Here is a 22,286-nt window from a genome sequence, read left to right as displayed (position 1 = left end):
AATATACAAAAGTATGAAGGCTATTGCTTAACACATTGTAAGCCGCCCTGAGTCTCCGGAGAAGGGCGGCATATAAATCAAAATTAAAAAAAAAAAAAAACCTTCTTGAAACTTAGCACTGAAGGGGTTGATTCTGTATTCATAGGTTTGTAGAACAATAGGATTAAGGTCTTTTTCTCAACTCTGTTCATGTTATAACATTTTTGCTGTGAAGAAGAGGCATGTGATCTCTGCTGAGTCAAATTCAGTTTTGAGAACTGCAAAAGTAAACCAAGCATCTGTGATAATATCTTGTAAGTAGAGAAACTGCCCAATAATCTTACAAAACCTCTGGAAGAGCATGACATTGTGAATGGATTAATGGAATTTATTTACCAAAAAAATTAAACATATACAGCCTTATTCTACATAATTAAAAAACTAATCTTTATTTCATGATGGAAAATATATTACCATTGGATGGTAATATATTTTCCTCAAAAAGCATTTTATTTAAAAAAATCTGATTTAAATAAAAAAAATCCAATTTAAATCAAAAAAATCCAATTTAAATCAAAAAATCCAATTTAAATCAAAAAAATCTGATTTTTTTGATTTTTTTTTTTAAAAAATCATTGATTTTTATCCACCCTGATTAGTAGTCATAAATTAAATCTGAATTTTGTCCTGGGGCTGTTGTGATGTGAACTGGAAATGGGACATTCAAAAGCTGCAGCTGGTGCTGAATGCAAAAGTGTGGGCAATTTTTGGCATTACTACATTTATGTTGTACTACTAGAAGCTGTTCCGGATCTCACAAGGCTTCTAGGTACAGACAATCCTTGACTTACAACAGTTCGTTTAGTGACTGTTTGAAGTTAGAATGGCACTGAAAAAAGTGACTTATGACAGTTTTTCACACTTATGACCATTGGAGCATCCCTGTGATCATATGATCAAAATTCAGACGCTTGGCAATTGGTTCATATTTACAACGATTGCAGTGTCCCAAGATCATGTGATCCCCTTTGGCAACCTTCTGACAAGTAAGGTCACTGGAGAAGCCAGATTCACTTAACAACTGTGTTACTAACTTAACAACCCTGACAAGAAAGGTTCTAAAATGAGGCAAAACTCACTTAACAAATTTTTGGCTTAACAACAGAATTCAGGGCTCAATTGTGGTTATAAGTCAAGGACTACCTGTATAATTCAAGTGAGATGTAAAGCATTCTTGTAATCACGCTATTGTGAGTTTTTTATTTTTATTTCCCCCCGTGGTGAAATCTAAAATTTGTTACTACCGGTTCTATGGGTGTGGCTTGGTGGGTGGGGGTAATGTGACTGGGTGGGCGTGACCATTTTAAAAAAACTTTTAAAACCATTTTTTCTACAATCTCTTCGGCGAAGAGGTTGTAAAAAAACGCTTTCAAAAGGCTCTGACAATCCCAGCTGAGTTGCCTGATTGGCAGAGACTTTTTTCCTTTTAAATGTCTCTGATGATCAGGCAACTCAGCTTGGATCGTCAGAGGCATTTAAAAGAAAAAAAGTCTCTGACGATCAGGCAACTCAGCTTGGATCGTCAGAGGCATTTAAAAGAAAAAAACCCTTTTTTTCTTTTAAATGCCTCTGACAATTCAAGCTGAGCCGCACGATCATCAGAGGCTTTTCTTTTTTTACTTTTAAAAGCATTTTTTCGGCCGAAGAGGTTGTAGAAAAAATGCTTTTAAAAGTAAAAAAAAAAGCCTCTAATGATTGTGCGGCTCAGCTGGGCATGGGGGGGGGGGCAAGCCTTTTTGCTACTGGTTCTCCGAATCACTCGCCTCCATCGCTACCGGATCGGGCGATCCGGTCCGAACCGGGAGCATTTCACCCCTGATTCCCCCCCCCCGCTAAAAGTTTTAAGTTTGTTTTTCAATTGAATTGTACAGCTTATATGTTATATTAATGACAGAAATAATTCTTAAGTGATTTATCTTGGTCTGATTTTTTTACATCTCAAAAACATGGCCTTTTAATATGGCTGTGTAGACTTTTTATATCAATTATAGGACCAGCCTTATTTTCTTCACAACTGGCAAGAAAACCCAAGAGATCAGAATCAAATAAAACTTTACAAAAGAAAAAGAAAAAAAATGGAGGAGCGAGATTTTTAATTAAATACAGGATTCCCTAGTCTGATGATCTTTGAATGTGCTAAATTTTATAGTACCAGGCTGGGTGATATTAGCTGAGTATTGTAGATACTTCAAAATACTTGGGAGACAATTACTTGGGGTGGAGGGGGGGCAGAATTGAAGAGAAATCTGAATTATAAACCGGTCAGTCCAAAGGAGATCAACCCTGACTGCTCTTTAGAAGGCCAGATCCTGAAGATGAAACTGAAATACTTTGGCCATTTAATGAGGAAGGACTCACTGGAGAAGAGCCTAATGCTGGGAAAGATTGAGGACAAAAGAAGAAAGGAACGACAGAGAACGAGGTGGCTGGATGGAGTCACTGAAGCAGTCGGCCTGAGCTTAAATGGACTCCAGAGGATGGTAGAGGACAGGAAGGCTAGAGGATCGTTGTCCATGGGGTCGCGATGGGTCAGACATGACTTTGCAACTAACAATAACAACAAGAAGACTTTAAATCTGGCAACCTCAAGTGGAGATTAATCAAATATAAATGAAACTAAAACGTAACTCATGATAAAGTCCCAGTTCAATTTCTGGTAATTCTGGTTTAAAAAAAGACTTGTCTAAGACGCTGCTGTCAGTTAGAGAAGATTAGACTACGTAGATAATAGCGTGACCTGATACGCAAGGAAGCTTGACTTTTTAATTATTTTTTTTCCTCTGTAAAGACGCTTTATCCATCATGAAAATATTTCTAGCCTTTCCAAAGGTTAAATAACTTTCATGCAAGCAGAAAGGGATTAAATCAAGCATATTCTCACTTTCCAACTAAAGGTTTACTTAGAAAGGTCCCATATGTCTTTGACAGCTGAGAAATTGGTAGGAACCGCTATACTACCAAAAGAACTCCCCATAATAAATGTGCAGAAAGCAAACAATCTAATCACCCAGCGTTCACTTTGGAAATCCAGTCCTGATGATTTTTACAGTCAAAACACACACGGATTAGATTTTAAAGGAAATGATGCATGTATGGGCATGGAAAAGGACAACGAAACTTTGCCCAAGAAATTTAAATGAACAAAGAGGTTTAAAATGGGCCAGTTTATACTTACTAAATAATGGATAGAATGGCCTTTCAGGAGTACTCAGTATCTACAAAAGCAATTCTTCTTAATGTAGCCTTTGAATTATAGAAAGCAGCCACTTCTGTATATGTGTGTGTGTGTCTCTGTGTGTGTATACATACATAATCGCAAACACACACCATGTCCATATGAGGTGTAGCTTTCACCAACCTTGTACTTTCAAACATACAACTCCTCCCAGGTGATAATGACAATTATGGTGAATATTCTATACTTCCTCCCAAAGGATTTCCAACTGATGACTCCTGCTCCTAAGGACAAAGAAATTTATAGCCTGAAGCCAGGAAAAAATAAAATTTGGGAAGAGGCTAATGCCAGCAAGTTGATGACATTCAACTATATACCTCTTCCATCAAAACAATCTAAGTACAGGTATTCCTCACTTAGTTCAACAATTGGGATTGGCAGGTCAGTCGTTAAGCAAAGCGATCACTAACTGGGAAATCACATGATTGTGACTATGGTTGCAATTTTATTTCAGCTTTCCTTTTTTCCCCAGTCTCCCATCCTTGTACTGTTCATTCCAGCACTGGGATAATTAGAAGATAATTATTGTTTGTATTTATAGTCATTGGAGAAGAAAGAATTATAAGCAAGCTCACAAAGGGGAATATATTGGGGTTCTTGAAGCTCCCAGACTGAGTGTGCTTGGGGCTTCCAAGCCACCACATTCCTTTTTAATGTGTATTCCCCACTGTGTGCCTGCTTATTCTTTAATAATCCCTTCCTCTTCAATCGCTCCTCTCTGCAAGGGGGAAAAAAGAAATCTTGAATGAACATTCAGACATATCTTTTTAAGGTGTTTAGCTAGGTCTGAACAGAGAAAGACTATTCTGTGAGAAATTCAGACACCATCCAATATTTCAGCAGTTCTTTCTACTGTTAATGTTTTATGCGAGAGTGCTAAGTAGCAACTATAGAGGCAGATTAATATATATTCACTAACAAGAATGAATTTTAGTGAGTAGTGCTGTAGCAGAATAGAACTTTTATTTTCAGCACCTGTCAGGTGGATACTAAAAGAAACATGCCTACTTAGAAACAGATTTGTGTCTGCAATTTACAGTAATCCTATGGCAATATTAGAATATAAATCATTCACAACTGCAGGCCTAAGTAAAATGTGAACAAAAAATGTGACATTTTCACCAAGATAAAGCAAGTAAGTGAAAAGTAATTCTTCAGAATGGTTAAGATCTCTTTAAAGTTAAAAACTTTCATTCTCAAGGAAAAAGAAAGAAAGACCTTTGTGGTATATCAATATTAATAAACATTAATAAACAAATAAAATGCAGTTCTATATGTTTTGTACAATTTATACTATGGTACAATTGTACAGATGCTTACTCAGAAATAAATCCCATTTATTTCAATTGGACTTCTTCCCAGTTAATTGTGAAGTAGACTGCAATTTTATTAATCTGTTTATTACAATTATCACTACTGGGACACAAATAGAGGCACACTAGTCTTTGCCAGAAGCCTGGTTATATGTTTCCTGCCATTTTTGATTGGTGAATTAAGATGTATGAGATGTGCTTTAGAGCTGGAACCAAGCATGGAAGGAACTATTAAAACTCTTAAAATCTCTCCAATGCACACAATCAACCATATAGTGCCAAATGGCCACAGGATGTTTTTTTTTTTCAACAACTTGAACTATGTGATTGTGTAAATATATTTGCAAGCTTTATGCATCAAACTTTTTCCTATTAAATTCTCTCTAGGAAAACGTTAATTAACTTTAAAGATTTCCAAAATTTGGAAACCTGGCTTATTGAAGAGTTTATGGTTTTTGCATATGCAATTCTTTTCTAAAGTTGATACAAAACAAGAGTGTAACAGTACATTTACATTACCTTATTATTTTTTCCACTTCTGAAAGTACAGGATAAACAAGAGTTAAGTCCATGACATGAATCTGGCAACCTTCAGAGGTATGGGAGTATAATTCTCAGAAATCTTCAGCATGTGCTAGCAAGTATTTTGGGGAGTTTAATGTCTTCAAAGGTCATGAGGCTATAAACACTGCTAGCCATAGGATTACTTTGGGAAGAAGACAAACAATAGCCAGATATCAAAAGCTAACACTTAATATTAAAAAGGTGTCAAAGCAGATTTCAATTGCCTCTTGGGTGGGAAAGCCAACATGAGCTAAGAAGTATCTAATTCAGAAAGAAGTCTTTCTAGAGGGCAAGTATCAAGTTTTTAATGATTGTTAAACAAAGTTAGTGAAGGTAAAAATAGATATAAAGGTAGAGATTAATATGGAACAAAAATGAAGGATAGACACAAGAGGAATGAGAAATTCTTCCAAAATATTTATGTAGAGATAGTTATAATGTCATCATTCTGACCACTGATGAAGGGAATCATAGTAGAAAAAATGTAAGTGACATCAGAATGGAAAAGACTGATTTAGATAATTTGCCGTAATATAAACTGTAATGCTAACTAAAGGCTTATATGAGTTCAATTGAGAGTATGGCAAACTATGGAGGGAGAGTCAGCCTGTGGATACCTGTGGATGGAAAATCACAAAAATTATAATGCTCTGGGTGTGGAAACAGACACATATTGTTAGGCACTGCAGGCAACAAGATGTGGGACAAAGTAGACCTTTGGTACGATTTGGCAGAGTTCCTCTTACAACAGCATTGTATTGGTACTCAGAGTGGGGGATAACTTAATTTAAATTATAGGCAGTTTACTTATAACTGCCAATGGAGGAGGAGGAAAATGCAGGATGCAGTTGGACGGGATCAAAGGCAAAGAGTAGAGACAAAAGACTTAAGAAGAGAAGGCAGAGGTAAATATTGGAAGAAGAAGAAACGGGCAAAGCAGAGGATCCTGGGAAGTGGTGGATAACATGGGGGGAGAAAAAACTGAACATCCTGGGTAGGGCATGAAGGCCCCACAGTTGGAAGACATTTTGAGAAAAAACGTATTTATATTTATAGGAAGAAATATCTGCAAATAGTAGCATCTGGATACATTTTTATATTATATAAACCCCCATACCTTATTTCTCCCCATATACCGTTATCTACTAGATTCTCCAAATCACCCTTACTGATTCATTATTAGTCTTCATAAGCTAAATCACAGTATTCCTAAATGTTAATATACCTCAAGGTAGAACAGTTAAATTAATGCACCTACAATGATAATAGAATAATTGATAGAATTAAATAGAATTCTCATTTAAATAGTGAAGCTATTGCTACACAATATTGAAGAAACTCATGTATTCAAATTCCTTTCTCCTGCACACAGCCTGATGTGCAAAATAATGAAAGAGTGAATAATGCTGTCTTGGAAGTCTGAAGTTTACCAGCTGGCAATTAAAAATGTTATTTTCAAAAGCATTAATAATATCCTTACTTTGAAATTCCTTTTATTTTTCTTCATGTAACATTTTGACATTTTAATGGGGGGTTAAAATGCACATTTCTAGGCTGATGGCTCCTAGTATGAGTAGCCATTTCCCATATTGTGTAGATTTATAAATTATTTGTAAAAACCAGGTATTAGCCTAGATGCCTTCTGTAGTTAATAGATAAATTAACAGAGAATACAAATACCATTGATGTTACTCATAATATTATAACCCAAACGTCTTCATCTGTTTGTTCTTCAGAAGTAGTAGACATCAGCTCTTATAATTTCCAGATATGCTGACTTGGAATCATGGGGTATGAGGTCTAAAACATCTGGAGGGTGTCAGGTTGTAGAAGAAGAAACAACATGAAAAGGCTATTTTCTTGTTCAAGGCTACCTATAGGCATCTGGTTGGGATTGTGGCAAAAAAAGATGGCATATTAGATGGACCTTTGTTCTGATCTTGTAGTTAACATTATTTCTCAGAATAGCAAGTCATTCAAAAGATAAACCTACCAGATTTCATTGTCATTTTGGACATGGCACATTTCATAAACCTCAGGGCCTCTTTGAATGCAAACATATCTATAAAATAGGACCAATATAATTAATGTCAAGTCCCACTTTTCTGCCTCACTGTGATGTGTATATGTGTATGTGTCTATTCCTGGGTGGGATATGTAAAGAACCCTGGGAGTGTATGCCAAGAATACATAATCCCAGCAGGGTCATCCAAAGCATGAAGGTCATGCCAGATATCCAGCTAAAGCTAATAGGCACCTGTATTAGGCAGCAACATTACAGGAAGATGCTGTACAGGAAGATGTTCACTTTAGTGACAAGGGTAAAGGCATCATTTCATACTGTGTGGGAGAAAGCAACTTGGTAAACCACACTGATACTTTAACAAGAAAACCATATAGCTATACAGTGTAACTGGATGATGGGCCCCTCGGGTCAACTGGCACTTAACATGCTGAGGAAAAGCTGAGAATCTTTCGGAGTAGTAATTGTGGTTGTGACCTGACTAGATCAAAACCTTTGGGACATCTACTTCCTGATGTTGCCTTGCAGGAAAATAAGATCTGAAACTGCAAAGACAGAGAAACGTAAACATAGGAAAACTCAACACAGTGAAAGATGAAATGAATAATTTACACAGGCACTAGCAAATTAAAATGGACAGGAACTGGACTCCTTCAGTCAAAATATATTATTTACTACTTAGAACATGAACAACAATGAAGGGACAGCATTGTTTCCATAATAAGGGAAGATATAGTAAGGACACTACTTGGTGCAATGTAGTCAATGACCAAGTAATATCAATTAGATTTTAATATGATAAGTATCTAATTTATACTTCTACCATTCATGCAAAGAGGAGGTTTATGAGTTTTATGATTAACATCAGACTGAGATTGACAGAACATGGAAGCAAGTTGTTCTGCTTATGGTTGGAGGCAGCAATGTTTATGTTTTAGCAAAAAGGAAATCCCAGAACTTTAAATTGTGTTCATGTGAAAATCTAAACACACCAGGGAGCCAAAGTCCAACTAGTATATGGAAAAACAGAATGGCTGCAGTTGGCAAAGGAATGAGACAAAATTTATATACTGCGATATGGACATACAGCATGTGTTCTACATTGGCCTTGATGAATCTTTCAGTTTTCCATTGCTCTCTTAGCAGAATCTTTAAAGGATGCTCTAAATCTTTGTAGAAATTGTTCAGCACTGAATCACTGCTTGTGATGGACACATTTGGTTGCCCTTTCCTTCAACCAACTCAGAACAAACGTCACTGTAATATGATTTGTAGGAAATTCTACCAGTTGACCTGCCATAATCAAATTACACTGAGACAAATTTTGCCTAAATGCTGAATTAATTGTATCATGGCATTTTCCAATTAGTTATTTGTAAAATCCAGTTGAAATAATGCTGCAGCAAGGGGTTCTGTTGAGTGTCCTAAGGATCAGAATCAAATGTAAGATTCTTTGCCTGTCTTAATAGAAAATAAGAGGCTTTCTAGATTAATCTCAGTCCTTCAAGATAGCCTGGATCAACTTGACTGGAACTATACTTTATTGAGATAGGCGATAGGTGAAGAAAATGGTGGTCCATCTCCTCTTTAACAAGCCATCCTTGGACCCATCAGTACTAGACAACTTTTATTCAGTTTCTAGCTTTCCTTTTTATGGAGAAAGTGATAGGTGTACAGCTCCTGGAGGCCTCAGAGGAAGTTGATTATATGGACTCTTTCCAGTCAGGTTTCAAGCCATGTTGTAGTACGGAAACAGCATTAGACCCTGGAGGGCTTGAGAAAGAGGCAGCACATCTATCCTTGTCTTAGATTAGATTTCTCAATGGCTCAGTATCATTTTATCATTCTAGACTGGCTCTGGAGTTTGGAAGTTAGAGGAACTGTTCTACACTGGGTTTCTTCTTCTATTTTCTGGGGCTAGTTCTAGCCAGTGTTAGTGTGTATGTGAGGGGGAGATCTAGCTCTAGATTCATCTTATGTGGGTTATCTCCCCAGATATTGTTGGATTTCAATTATCACCAGCCTCAACCAACAAAAAGAATTTGGAATACTGCAAATTTCTCTTCCCTGATTTATAGAAAGACTACAATTACTGGGCAACTTAGAAAAATTAGAAACATAAATGAAGCCATATAATTTAAATGGTAATAATGTTTCATGAATAGTAATGATTTCCAGATTTATGGGTCAATTCAGATAACTGCATTCAGCAAGCATTAATTATAATGGAATTCCTCTCTTTCCCAATCTCAAATGTCTATTTATTGCCAAAAATACAAGGATTTTCAAGAGGCTGTACTAGGTAGTCCTCGACTTACAACCACAATTGAGCCCAAAATTTATGTTGTTCAGTGAGACATTTGTTAAGTCAGTTTTGTCCCATTTTATGATCTTTCTTGCCAGTGATTCTATGTGAATCACTGCAGTTGTTAAGTTAGTAACATGGTTGTTAAGTGAAGCTGGCCGCCCCATTGACTTCATGTATCAGAAGGTCACAAAAACCGATCACGTGACCCAGGACACTGTAATCATCATAAATATGAGTCAGTTGCCAAGCATCTGAATTTTGATCACATGACCATGGGCATGCTGCGACGTTCATAAATGTAAAGCATGGTCATAAGTCACTTTTTTCAGTGCCATTGTAACTTTGAACCGTCATTAAATGAATGGTTGTAAATTGAGGACTATCTGTAGTCTGATTCCTTCATGAATTTACAAGTCTAAGATCAACACTGTAAATCAGTTTTAAAAACTTGCAAACAAAGTCTACAAATAAAATACCATAATTGTATATTGTCAATTCTATTCGAGCTGTTTCTTGCTTTTAACTGGTACATTTGGGGGAAGAAATTGGTAGATTACAATAGCTGCTATTGTTAGTTTAGCAATATAACACCAATCTATTGTAGGAAAAAGAAAATAGACAGGAGCAGAGAGCTGTGTTATTATGTTACTGTTATACTAAACAGTCAACTTTAAACTATAAAAGAGATTCTTTACAGGAATACTATTATGCATAGATGTCTTGGATATAAATTAGATTCCACGTTTGGAAAATTTAGAAATGCCTCAATAGTTTATCACTCACAAACGTTTTCAAATCAAGCACTAGATAGTTCAAGCGTATGCAAATTTTTGCCTGAATAAAAACAGCAACCATCATATCTGCTCCTACTCCCTCTGCAGAGGGACATTGACATTGTCACCAGTGCCTATAGGTTCTGAGAAGGCATGATCAGAGCTCCTCCTGCTGGTTTATTATTCACATTTTACATGTGCCACAGCAGAAAAAAAACAGGGGACACCTCCTCTCATCAATCCTTTACAAGGAGAAAAGCAATTTTAAATATTACACAAAGTTGTATCAGCACTGAACTGAGGATATAATCAAAATGATACATATGATTAAAGTTTGATGGTGACATTTACCTCCAAAGTAAGGGCAAATTATAGATTCCGTAAGAATTACAAATGAGTAGAACTTATGTGATCATCTAGAAAAAGTACATACAGTGGTTGACTGATTATGTACCATCAAATCAATGTTGATTTTTATCAAACCACCTAGACAGGCCTTCTCCAAAACAATTGGTCTCTACCTTGGGCCTTAAGTCTTCTAAGGGTATAGCCATTCAGTTCTTTTGCTGGTTGTCTTTTATATATATTTCTAAATTTTCCAATATATAAATTCTTCCACATATATATTCTTCCACATTTCCCACCATTACAGACTTCTCAAGGGATTCTATATAATATAACTAAAATATAATTTAAGCCTGGTCAAAGTTCACAAGAGACAACTTTGATTTGTTCAATAACCAATTTACTGGTTTTCTTGGCTGCTCATAATATTCTCTGGAGTCTTTTCTAATAGGAAGCTATCCTGTAAGCATCAGCAATAATGTTGATGTGTCTTGGACTTTTCTAAAAGCAGGTTGAAAAGCAACTTTTCCATGTTGGGCTCCAATCTGCTTTGGAGGATTCTAACTATTATGGTACCATGTGAAATTAAGAATGTTGTATGATGATTTGCACACACTATTATATTTTGTTTCTTTACTATTGACACATAGCAATAGCACTTAGACTTATATACCACTTTACAGCCCTTTCTAAGCGGTTTACAGAGTCAGCATATTGCTCCCAACAATTTGGGTCCTCATTTTACCCACCTCAGAAGGATGGAAGGCTGAGTCAACCTTGAGCCTGGTGAGATTTGAACTGCTAAATTTGCAGGCAGCCGGCAGTCCGCAGAAGTAGACTGCAGTACTGCATTCTAACCACCGTGGTTCATAGACCGACCTCTACATGTCCAGGTATATTTATTTGATTTATAAGATCAAGACTCTTACAATTGGTAAGATCAAGACTGACATTATCTGATAATACAAAATCAATGTTTAGTTTATCATATTGTGGAACACAAGTCATGTGGACTCAAGCCAACATGCTATGGCCTAATGCTGCGTACTGTGCATTACATGAATATAGCAACTGCATTCTCTTAAGTTAGATTTAGGGTATGTATGGCACCATTCCTTCTCCACTTTGAATTTTCCATGTATTCAGCCAAGTGATCAATGATTTAAGAAGGATTTGCAGCATAGTTTGCTAATATTAAATGGGAACAACTTAGTAAATTACTTACTGCTACAGAAATAAATTCACTAGAGATTTTATTTTACTTGTGCAAGAAAACTGTTTTCTCTGATAAGGCTAGATGGAATATTTAGAGATATGCAAAGTATGTATATTTGTCTGCTACAATCTGTTGATAATTCTGTATAGAGAGATTAAAAACCTTACTGTATTTTTTCATTGCCCAGCATAATGTATTTATCTTGACACCTAGCTATGTACAGTGGTTCTATTCTGAATGAAAATCATAACATTCTCATTTTGCAGCAGCACCAGCAAAAAAGAAGAACCACCATGATTGTGGCTGTCAAGAGGGGAAAAAATACATATCTCCAAAATACTCAGAAATTAAAAATGCATTACTGTTCTATGAACAAAGCATTAGGAGGCTCAAATGAAACTAAATGAAAAGGGTATAAAAGGATAGACATACAAATATATACAAATAAGAGTTATACCCGGTAAACATGCTATTGATGTTAAAATAATTCATCTCAGCACCACTGAGTTGTTTACAAATGAGAGAGCAAAATCACTAAAACATACGTAGTATGATACATCTTTGTAAAAGAGAGAAAAACCCACTATCACTTTAAAAAACATCTGAAAACTATACTGAGATATTGTTTGGTTGACAAATGGTGGGATATTCACAAAATGACTTTTTCTACCCAGCAATCCGTATTAGGAAAGAGGGGAAGCACGATTTATGCTTTAACAAAAATGTATTTGTTTTTCAAGAGTACAGCTAAAGAGGTTTACAGTTATCAAATATATTTTCTATGGGTTTGTGGAGATGAAAATAATGACATCCACCTATCACTCAAAAGCTCAGGATAAAATGATTAATAAAAATCAGAATTAAAATCCCCTTTAGGAGTGAAAAGTATTAAAACAACATAATATAAAGGAAGAAGAGGGCCAGCTAATAATATGCTGATAAATCCTAATTGGTAATAAATTAAGCATATACAGTAAGTTGAACATCTATGCAGAGAAAAAGTGCTATCATTTGATTGAATTATCACTGATTTATCAATAATACACTCATATTCAAAACCTGGGTAATTAATATTTTAGAAGAAGCTCCAGAACTAACCCCCAAAAGATATAAACTTGTCAACAAAGCAACTGAGAAGGGTTGCAGAAATCTTGAATTTCAACTAGAGCTCTGCAAAAGATAAAAGTGACAGTGCTTATAAGTAAGAAATATAGGCTTAATTTTTATTCAATTCTATATAAGCTGAATTTGTTTTACATTTGCAAAGACAAAAATGTATGTTGTTTGCATCTACTATATACTACTAAAACTTGCTGTCATGTCCTTAACTGGGGAAAACAGTACATCATTGGGCAACAATTTTGGAACCACCTCAGATGGTTAACTTAGAGAATGTATCCAAAATCTGGGATCCATGACTACCGAGGGAATGAAATTTGGGAAAGTTGTGGCTGCTTCAGTGCTATTGGCTGCTGCTGCAACATTGCTGTTGGGGTCATGTGATCTTAATTTTCAATGTTTCTCAGAAGGCAATTTCTGAAGTTCCATGCCAGATACAACAAAAGTCAATGGGGAAGCTGGCAAGAAATCAGTAGTTGCTTTTTCTCCATTGCTTTTTTGCCCATCCTTGGTCATTCTGTTTCTCTGTTTAGTTTAAGGAAATATTTATTTAATGATGATCCTCCAGGGCACAAGTTGTCTAGTTTACTTATAATCCTAAATTGCCATTCTTAAATCAGGAACCCAAATAGCAATAGCATTTAGACTTAGCGCCACCAAATGCAATATAGAGGATGTGTAAAATGGACACATGCCCAACAATGATTCACTTGACATGGCAGAGTTGACATGCAGCATTAGGTGAAGCATGAAGGAGGAATTAATCCACTTTGACCTGCAGCCTTGCCTTGAAGAAAGAGGCTTGTAAGCCACCAATATACCTTTGCCAAAGATAATTTGGCTGGAATCAAAGGAATAATACTGCTCTTCTCTATTCCTGAGAAGTCGGGAAATGCCTTGTGGCTTTTTTTGTTTTTTGTTTAGCTTTTTTTAAAATGAAGGCAAGATTTGCTTTAACATTTTGTATAGCTTAACTTTTGATTTCACAGCCTTTCCAAATTTGTGCACAGTTCTTTGATGAACAAAAACACAATTTTGTATGCATATACAGACATGAAAAACACGTACACATTCTTAAAAAATGTCATGAAAAAATAGGATGGATTAAATAGTGAATGCTTGGTAGAGTGCCTGGCTGATTTGAAGCTAATGGACAGTGCATTTCTCTGTAAAAAATGTTGGAATGTAGTCAGGAGTCATGATGCATATCAGCATGAATGACACAAAATTATACGCATTCTTGAGTGGTCTTGAGGGGCAAAAGTTAAGAGACAGGACCTCCAAATTAACCTTCTATAAAATATTACCTGTTTCACTTCAAGATGATACATTTTGGGGCTATGGATAAAATGATGTTTTAGGAATTATAGATTTTGATTTATTAGGCATTAAACGACCATTCTGAGAAAAAGGAAGCTTACACTAAAGGAATGTTTTCCAGACTTTGGGCACTTCAATTTCAAATGTGAAACAGTCTAGGAGGATTTTTGGGGAAAGCTAATAGATGCTTGGAAGCATCTGGTTTAGGAAAACTAATTGTCCAAATGGGAACAGATATAAACATACAAACATTGATAGGAAGCCAAAGGGGATAAATGGCCATATAAGAAAATATTACACATCGAAAACAATAGGAGATACAGAACTCTTTGAGGAAGATAGTTCAGAAATGTGAAATATAAATAAACATGTGCATGTGTTTTTATATTTCAAACATGACTTTAAAGTAGAACCTGAGGTTATCAGAAATCTACTAGAATGCAAATAACCTGTTGGATATGGTTTTCTATAGAAATCAGTTCTACAGAGTAGACAATATAGGGGACATCACAATAAACAAACTAGAAATGTCAGACAGATCGACCATACATTTTGGAACTGCAAGCAATAACAGTAAAAAAAAAAAAAAAAGATCAGCACAATCTTAAAAAGAAGAATAAATCAGAAAGATACAAAAAAAAGGAAGAAATTTAGTAATGCTTAACTGTATAAAATACATGTTCTCATAGCAAAAAAGAGGCAATATTTATACTCGCAAGTTACTCTCAAAATTCCAGATGTGTCTACCAGCCCCAAAAGACTGGAAATCACTAAAGCATGCAGATACCTATGTAAGTTGATGTTGTTTCTGCCATGAATAACTTCTGCCAGAAATCCAGATTTCCTTTCCTTTTATTTCTATTTGCTTCACTACATTCTTCGAATATGATTATTGTATGTTCTTATATAAGAGGACACTGTTTAGATAAACAGCATCAGTTTTACTGATTAAAAATAAACTGTCTAAATAATTAATTTTTATTAAAGCACAATTCTACTATCTACTATCACCAAAGTACTTTGCATTTTAGTAGCAACTACAATTCCCTCTTTTAGGGCCACTGATAATTAATCAAGATTAAAATTGACAGGTATTTAGACAGATCTTTTTGTATCAAAGGTTGTAATATGATTTCTTATTCCTGAAGGTATTTCATGCCATGAAGCATTTCATCTGAAGACCAAACTGTACTAACACATTTTATCATCAATTAATTTTTTGATGCACTCATCCTAATTTTCCACATCATTGCATTTCACTTCAATCTAAGTAAGAGTTTTTACAGGGCTCTGTATCTTGCCAATGTAGCAATGACGAGTTAGAAAAGTATTCAACATTTCATCTGAATAGCTTCTATAGTTTTAATTGGAGGATGGATATCGAAAAAGAATTGCAAGAGATAAATTACTAAGAAATAAGACATCTAGAATTTAAACATCAGGCCTCATTAGTTGCAGCTGGCATGCTTGTTTCAAAAGTGATAATATTCTCTTCAATGACATCTACATAACTCTTCAATTCCTTTATGAAAATTGCACTGAATTATTTTTGTTTCATCCAGTAGAGATATAATTTTCATTATAGAAGAAAATCTTTATTAAAAATAAAGAGCTTCCTCTAATTGGGCATATATTTTCATTGCAGCATGCCTTATTGGGACTATGGGTTGGATAAAGGCTTAGACATATTTAAAAGTAGTTCCACTAAAAAATTATACATAACTTATTTCACTATCTTAAATTATACCTACACCAATTAACCAATTTTTGGTATTCTTAGCCATGGAACCTCTTCTGAAGGCTCCTGATTAAAATACATAAACTAGATCTGCACTGCATGTTTAGTCTTGGTTAACTCAATCATGGCTGATTAAGTAATCCACTTTTCTGGGTTCAATATTCACACATTGAATCATACACAGGCTGTGTTTGGTGCAACACGAGGCTAAAATATGATTAATGGATTTGCATTGTAAAGACATAAAGTAATGCAGTATCTTTTGAATTGGATTACCAATAAATCCTCTGCCTAAGAGTAATGCTGTTTCTGGTTATATTATTTGTTTGATTGCTTTAATATATACACTAGAGAGAAGCAAAAAAGAAAAAAGGAGAGGGAATGCACATGCAAACAGACAAAATGGGAAAAAAGAAAATATCAAAAAATTATATTACAAACAAGAAATTATTTAGCCTAGTTTTTGAACATTAGACCTCGGACATACAGAATAATGTTCAATATTCTACTGAGGAGGTGGGGCAAGAGGGGGAAATGTTGGATTACTTTCATAAGAAAGATATCTTTTATTCAAGAGGTAGTCATCCAGTTGAATATTAGGTAAGAGGAATTGAACCAGACAGCAAAAGAATCGGTTAGGTCACCTCACTGGATTCCTTTAAGTGGAAGATGGACAACTACCTATTAAGAATGCTTCAATCTGAATTTCTCCCCAAAAAATCAATTGCAAAATTTCCTGTAGTTTTGGCATGCAAAACATGATAAAACTTATTGTAATCACCAGAGTAAATGTCATATTAAAAAAAAAAAATACTCCCGTAAAGTACATGATGCAGCTCCAGCCACTCTGGGTTCTTCCTTAACTAAAATTACATGCAAGCCACATCTACTCCAAAATTGCCTTTGAAAAGTAACTCACTCTTCTCCAGATGCTTTCCATGATCTCTTCCCATTGCACATTTGAGATAATCAAAACTGAAGTCCAAGATTATCTAGCGATGTTGCTCCTAAGCAATCAGCATAACTGAGAATATTCACTGGTTGGAAATAGAGAGAAGCTTTCATATCAAAGAGGAATACCGTATTTTCCGGTGTATAAGACGACTGGGCGTATAAGACGACCCCCGACTTTTCCTGTTAAAATATAGGGTTTGAGCTATACTGGCCGTATAAGACTACCCCCCTTCCAACGCACACCAAATAAAAATTAAAAAACATCAACTGGCTCACCCACAATGTAAAAGCAGCTGTGCTAGACCCAAAATGGCCCCTGCAACAAGCAGGAACCTCACACAGCCACAAAAAGCCCCCCCAAAAAAACAACTTTCACACTTTACACACACACAACACAACACAACTGGCTCACCCACAATGTAAAAGCAGCTGTGCTAGACCCAAAATGGCCCCTGCAACAAGCAGGAACCTCACACAGCCACAAAAAGCCCAAAAAAACAACTTTCACACTTTACACACACAAAATTCCACATACAGCTTTGTGAGATTTTGTGTGTTTGTGTAGTTAGAGTGAAACCTACAGAAACACACTAAATCTCAGAAAGCTGCACAAATATTATTTTATTTTATTTTTATTTTTATTTTTATATGAAAACTAAATTTAAAACTTCCTAAACTTTAAATGGCTGTCTAAAAAAGAACAACTAAAAAAAAACCCAATTAACTATTTTTTTAAAGCTCCCAAAGGGGAAAAAACCTTACCCAATAGAACAGGGGTCTCCAACCTTGGCAACTTTAAGACTTGTAGACTTCAACTCCCAGAATTCCTCAGCCAGTTTTGTTTTGCTGGCTGAGGAATTCTGGGAGTTGAAGTCCACAACTCCCTGCTTGCTTGATTGCAGGCAGGGAGTGGCTTGCTGATGGAATGGATTCAGGCAAGCGAGGCAAGGCAAGCGTTGCGACTAGCAGCTAAGGTAAGCAAGCTGGAGGGGGAAAACTTTTTTCCTTTTACATGGCTCTGGTGATCCCAGCTGCGTTGCCTGATTAGCAGGCAATGCAGCTGGGATCGTCGGAGCTTGGATCGCCAGAGCCATGTAAAAGGAAAAAAGTTTTTTCCTTTTACATGGCTCTGGCAATCCCAGCTGAGTTGCCTGATTAGCAACTTCAGAGCTTGGATCGCCATAGCCATTTAAGGCTCATCAGAGCCTTTTGGGCTGGTCTGCCTGGTTACAGAAAAACGACCCCCAGCGTATAAGACGACCCCCGACTTTTGAGAAGATTTTCATGTGTTAAAAAGTCGTCTTATACGCTGGAAAATACGGTAGTATTCTTTTTCCCCCATTCCTCCCAAATAACCAAAACTATAAGGAACTCAATAATGGTCTCAACCTACAGTATAGATTTACTGGTGACAAGAACTATATATTGCTATGATCAACACAATTTATAATTCACTCCAATCTTGGTAGACTTAGAATGGTGAAGAAATAATGATGAAGAACAAAGAAAATGAAAGTTACTTAACAAAATCCTATGCTGACTCCCAAAATCATCTTGGAATAAATGACTAATTTAACTAGACTAATTTAATTTACTTGCAAGATGCAAAGAGGATTTTATGTGCAAACTGCTAAAGGGGAATAAGTTCTAAAGAGTTTACTTACTTATTAAATTTACAATATATCCCACTTATAAGATTTTTATCCCATCGTTATTTCTTTATAAGTACCTCAAGGTGACAAACATAAATAATGCTGCTTCTGCCTCCTATTTTTCCAACAACCCCCCTTTTGGGTGAGTTGGGCTAAGAGAGAGTGATTGGCCCAAATTGGCTTTCATGTCAAAAATGAGACTAGAACTCTCAGTCTCCTGGTTTCTAGCTTGTGCCTTAACCACTAGCCCACACTATACTCTTTTCTTCCATTTTCCTCCATAACAACCCTGGGAAGTAGGTTGGACAGACAAAAAGTTACTGGACCAAAATCCCTCAATGAGCTTCTGTGGACTAAGACTTGGCTTACCACAATCCTACTCTAACACTTTAATTAATGCATCACATTGGCTCTCAGTTTATAATGTTTATGTTGCTAAAACACTTTACCAGAAATAAGACAGATTTATTAGCTGACTTGATAAAACTTCAAGGTTTGCAGGAGAACAAAGAAAATCTACAGGGAAAACAACCAACAGCATACTGGTGGTCCTCACGTTATGACCATTTGCCTTTTATGGTTGTAAATTGTGATGGTCATAAATCTGATCATCCATTTGACTTAATCTGATTTTATGACTATTTTTGCAGTGATCATTAAGTACAGTGGTTATAAAGCAAACGAGGCAATCATTAACTGAATTAATAGTTTGCTATGGGCTCATTTAGCCGAAAACTGGAACTAAATGCCGGTTTTCAGCAAAACTATTTTAAAAAATGGTCATGTGACCATGGAATGTTTTAAATAGCTGTAAATGGAGGTTGGTTGCTCAGTGTCTGATGTGCAGTCATATGACTGCCGGGGGGGGGGGAACCATCGGAACTTTGAATCTCGGTTCTAAGTAACCCCAGAGAGATCCATCATAACTTTGAATAGTCACTAATAGGAACAAAGATTGCTCAACAATTATGGAATCCTGTAACTGGCTGTTACAGAGGGAATAGAATGGAATTTTTAAAGAGGATCATTGAATGGAAATAGCTTACTATATAATATTTTACTGCAACATAGTTAAATATCTGGACAGAAACAACGTAACACATGTGATCAGGCTATGCCAACTTGTTAACTCTTATTTCAATTTGTCAATTCACCTCATATAATTGTTATCTGAAAGTAGAACTGTTCAAGTTTGTATCAAATTTTGAAATTCACCATTTTCCAAAATAAAGCAAAAGTATACCTCCTTTTTACACAAAAGTAACATTTTCATAACCATTAAAAAAATAAAGCAAGAAGTCATATCAGATTCATTTTACATTTCAAGACTGTGTCAAATGGGTTTTTAGAAAATATAAAGAAATTATACTTATTACCATTTAAAGTGATCTAGCTATTTAAATGTAAACATCCATAGTGGACGAAATTTATCTCAGGATACAATTCATACTCTATTCTGGAGAAAATCCTTTCTGCTCTCATTGTTAGATGTGTGTGTGTGTGTGTGTGTGTGTGTGTGTGTGTGTGTGTATTGCCTGCTGGATGGCATTTTTATTACTTTTAATAAATTTAATAAAATTAATGCATTTTTCAAGCATGATGCCTAATCTTATCATCACAAGAAAAGTATTACACCCATCTGTAATGCAATCTAATTTGAATTAACACGAAATCACCCAGCAGAAATTTGAAGCTTTGCAAAGTAAAAATAATCCAACCAGCAGTATTTTCAGCCCTGTTACTACTATCCTATTTTTAAAAACAAAGAAAGCTTGCTTGAAATGTCCAATTACACAACTTCTGTTTGCTGCAACTCCCAATTAAGCTTTCAAACATGTTTTTTGAAATAAATCCTAAAGGCTCATTTTGCCTGGAAACAGAGTAGGGGGGAACAGAACAAAACAAAAATTGATTAGATCTTTGTTTTTGTTGCTGTTAAATGGATTTTTTTTCCTCTCCTCCAACTAAAGAGGATGCTGGGAAATATACAGAAGGCCTTTTCAAGAGGGCACCTATACTCTAGTGATAATTTCTTTGGTCTTTTGAAGAATGTTAATTATGCCCCAAACTTTCTTTGGTAAGAAACAAATATGTCTGTTCCCAATCTGATGCCCTCTAGATAGGACAGAACTATTACTGCCTTCACCTTATTATTCTCTTACCCTCCAGCCATTCTAGCTGGGAAAATAAATGAAGCTGTAGTGGAACAGATCTGGAGGGTAGCAAGGCAATGCTAGATGGTGATCATAGGCGAGCAAGCACAGCATGCTTCAAATGTACCATATTGGGAAGACTAGAATAGGAAATTATTCTTCACTCAGTAGGCATTGAGGTCAACCAGCAGACCATCTGGTGAAATATATAATTAATTAACATATGTTTATTTTTCTCTTTCGCCTAAGAAAATTAAGCTTTAATCCTTTACTTTACTCTTTGCTTTACTCTTCTGTGTAAGTAAGATAGTAGTTTTACTTCTCAAAAATGGTCAGTGCTCTGAATTCAGAGTACACCTGCCAGGATTTCACATTCACTACATGTTGATATAGATTTACATATTTCTAGTGATAGAGACATTTAGAAAGTTTAGGATATTTCCCCCCTCCCTAAAGGTTGATTGATTGTGTGGTTGATTAAATTGTTGTCAACTCTTGGTGAGCAGGTAGTTTTTCTTCCAGTCGATCTGCCCCGCCAAAGGCTACTCAAGACACTCTATCCAAGTTAGCCATTGCTACCAAAGATAATCAAAGTATTCTATATTTATCAGGCTTTCAGTGGTACCAAACAATAGTATTGTAGTAGCGTAATTTCTTTGCCCAGCTAAACAGATACCCGTTTAATACCTTCTTCAGGCGAGCTATTTTAAAAGGGACATTTTTATTCAAAGCCTGCCTAAGTCTTTTTATTCCCCCCCCCACCATCTCCTCCCACATTCAGTGATTTATCCTTAAGAGAATTAAAAAAAAAAATAAAAAAAAATTACGGGACCGTTTTCCCCAGAAAAGGACACACAATCCCCGAGTCTGAAATATGCAGAAGCCATCACTGGAAACATCCAGCCTTATGCAATTGTTTTCTTTCCCACCCGAAGGCATCCTTGCCTGGAACCGAGTCAAAAGCTCGGGCAGCTCCTCTCCTCTTTCGCTACCCTGCCAAACATCCGCGAAGGGCGGGAGGAAGAGCGAGCCCGGAGGAGACCCGAGGCTGAGCCCTTCGGCCGGCCGACGGAGGCCACTCTCGCGCCATGGCGGTCCAATTACCTGCGCGGCCATGAAGGAGAGGTCCATGGTGCTGGGGGAGTCAGAGCAGGTGCTGCTGCTGCTGCTGCTGCTGGTCGAGATGATGGTAAAGGTGGTAGCGAGGCTGCTATCGCCGCCGCCCGGCCCGGACGCCTCTTTGGGTTGGTGGGGAGCGGCCTCCCGCAGGACCAACTTGGGGCGCGTTACCAATTCCAGCTCACTGGGATGGCGGCGGCAGAGCCGTCGCGGCTGCCCGGCTGCGATCAGCTTTCTGGGAACATGGTCGGCCGACAAGCTTGCCAGGCGACGGCACCAGCGCCCGCAGGATCGACGCCGAGGCTCCAGTCTCGGCGAGAAAAAAAAAAGCCGCGCGTGGAGTCGCCTGCCTGCCTGCGCGCCCGGAGTTGGTCACGCCCCTCCCCGCGGAGACTCAGAGTCCGGAAGGGGCGAG

At 36.6% G+C, this 22,286-nt stretch overlaps 1 protein-coding gene across 1 annotated transcript in view; it reads right to left on the bottom strand.

Moving 5' to 3' along the window:
• CUNH14orf132 (chromosome unknown C14orf132 homolog) overlaps window positions 1–21,883 on the bottom strand; it is a 28,850-nt gene extending 6,967 nt beyond the window's left edge. The window contains exon 1 of the mRNA XM_070936141.1: window positions 21,857–21,883. Within this exon, the coding sequence (XP_070792242.1) occupies window positions 21,857–21,883 (27 nt within the window). The remainder of the gene's footprint in view (window positions 1–21,856) is intronic.
• Window positions 21,884–22,286: the final 403 nt, after the last annotated feature.

This window comes from Pituophis catenifer, unplaced genomic scaffold (assembly GCF_029215685.1).
Source record: "Pituophis catenifer annectens isolate HBS135680 unplaced genomic scaffold, rPitCat1.0.hap2 SCAF_1, whole genome shotgun sequence".
Lineage (NCBI taxonomy): Eukaryota > Metazoa > Chordata > Lepidosauria > Squamata > Colubridae > Pituophis > Pituophis catenifer.
Note: the sequence above shows the minus strand (reverse complement) of the source record. Positions and strands in the feature narration are given on the sequence as shown.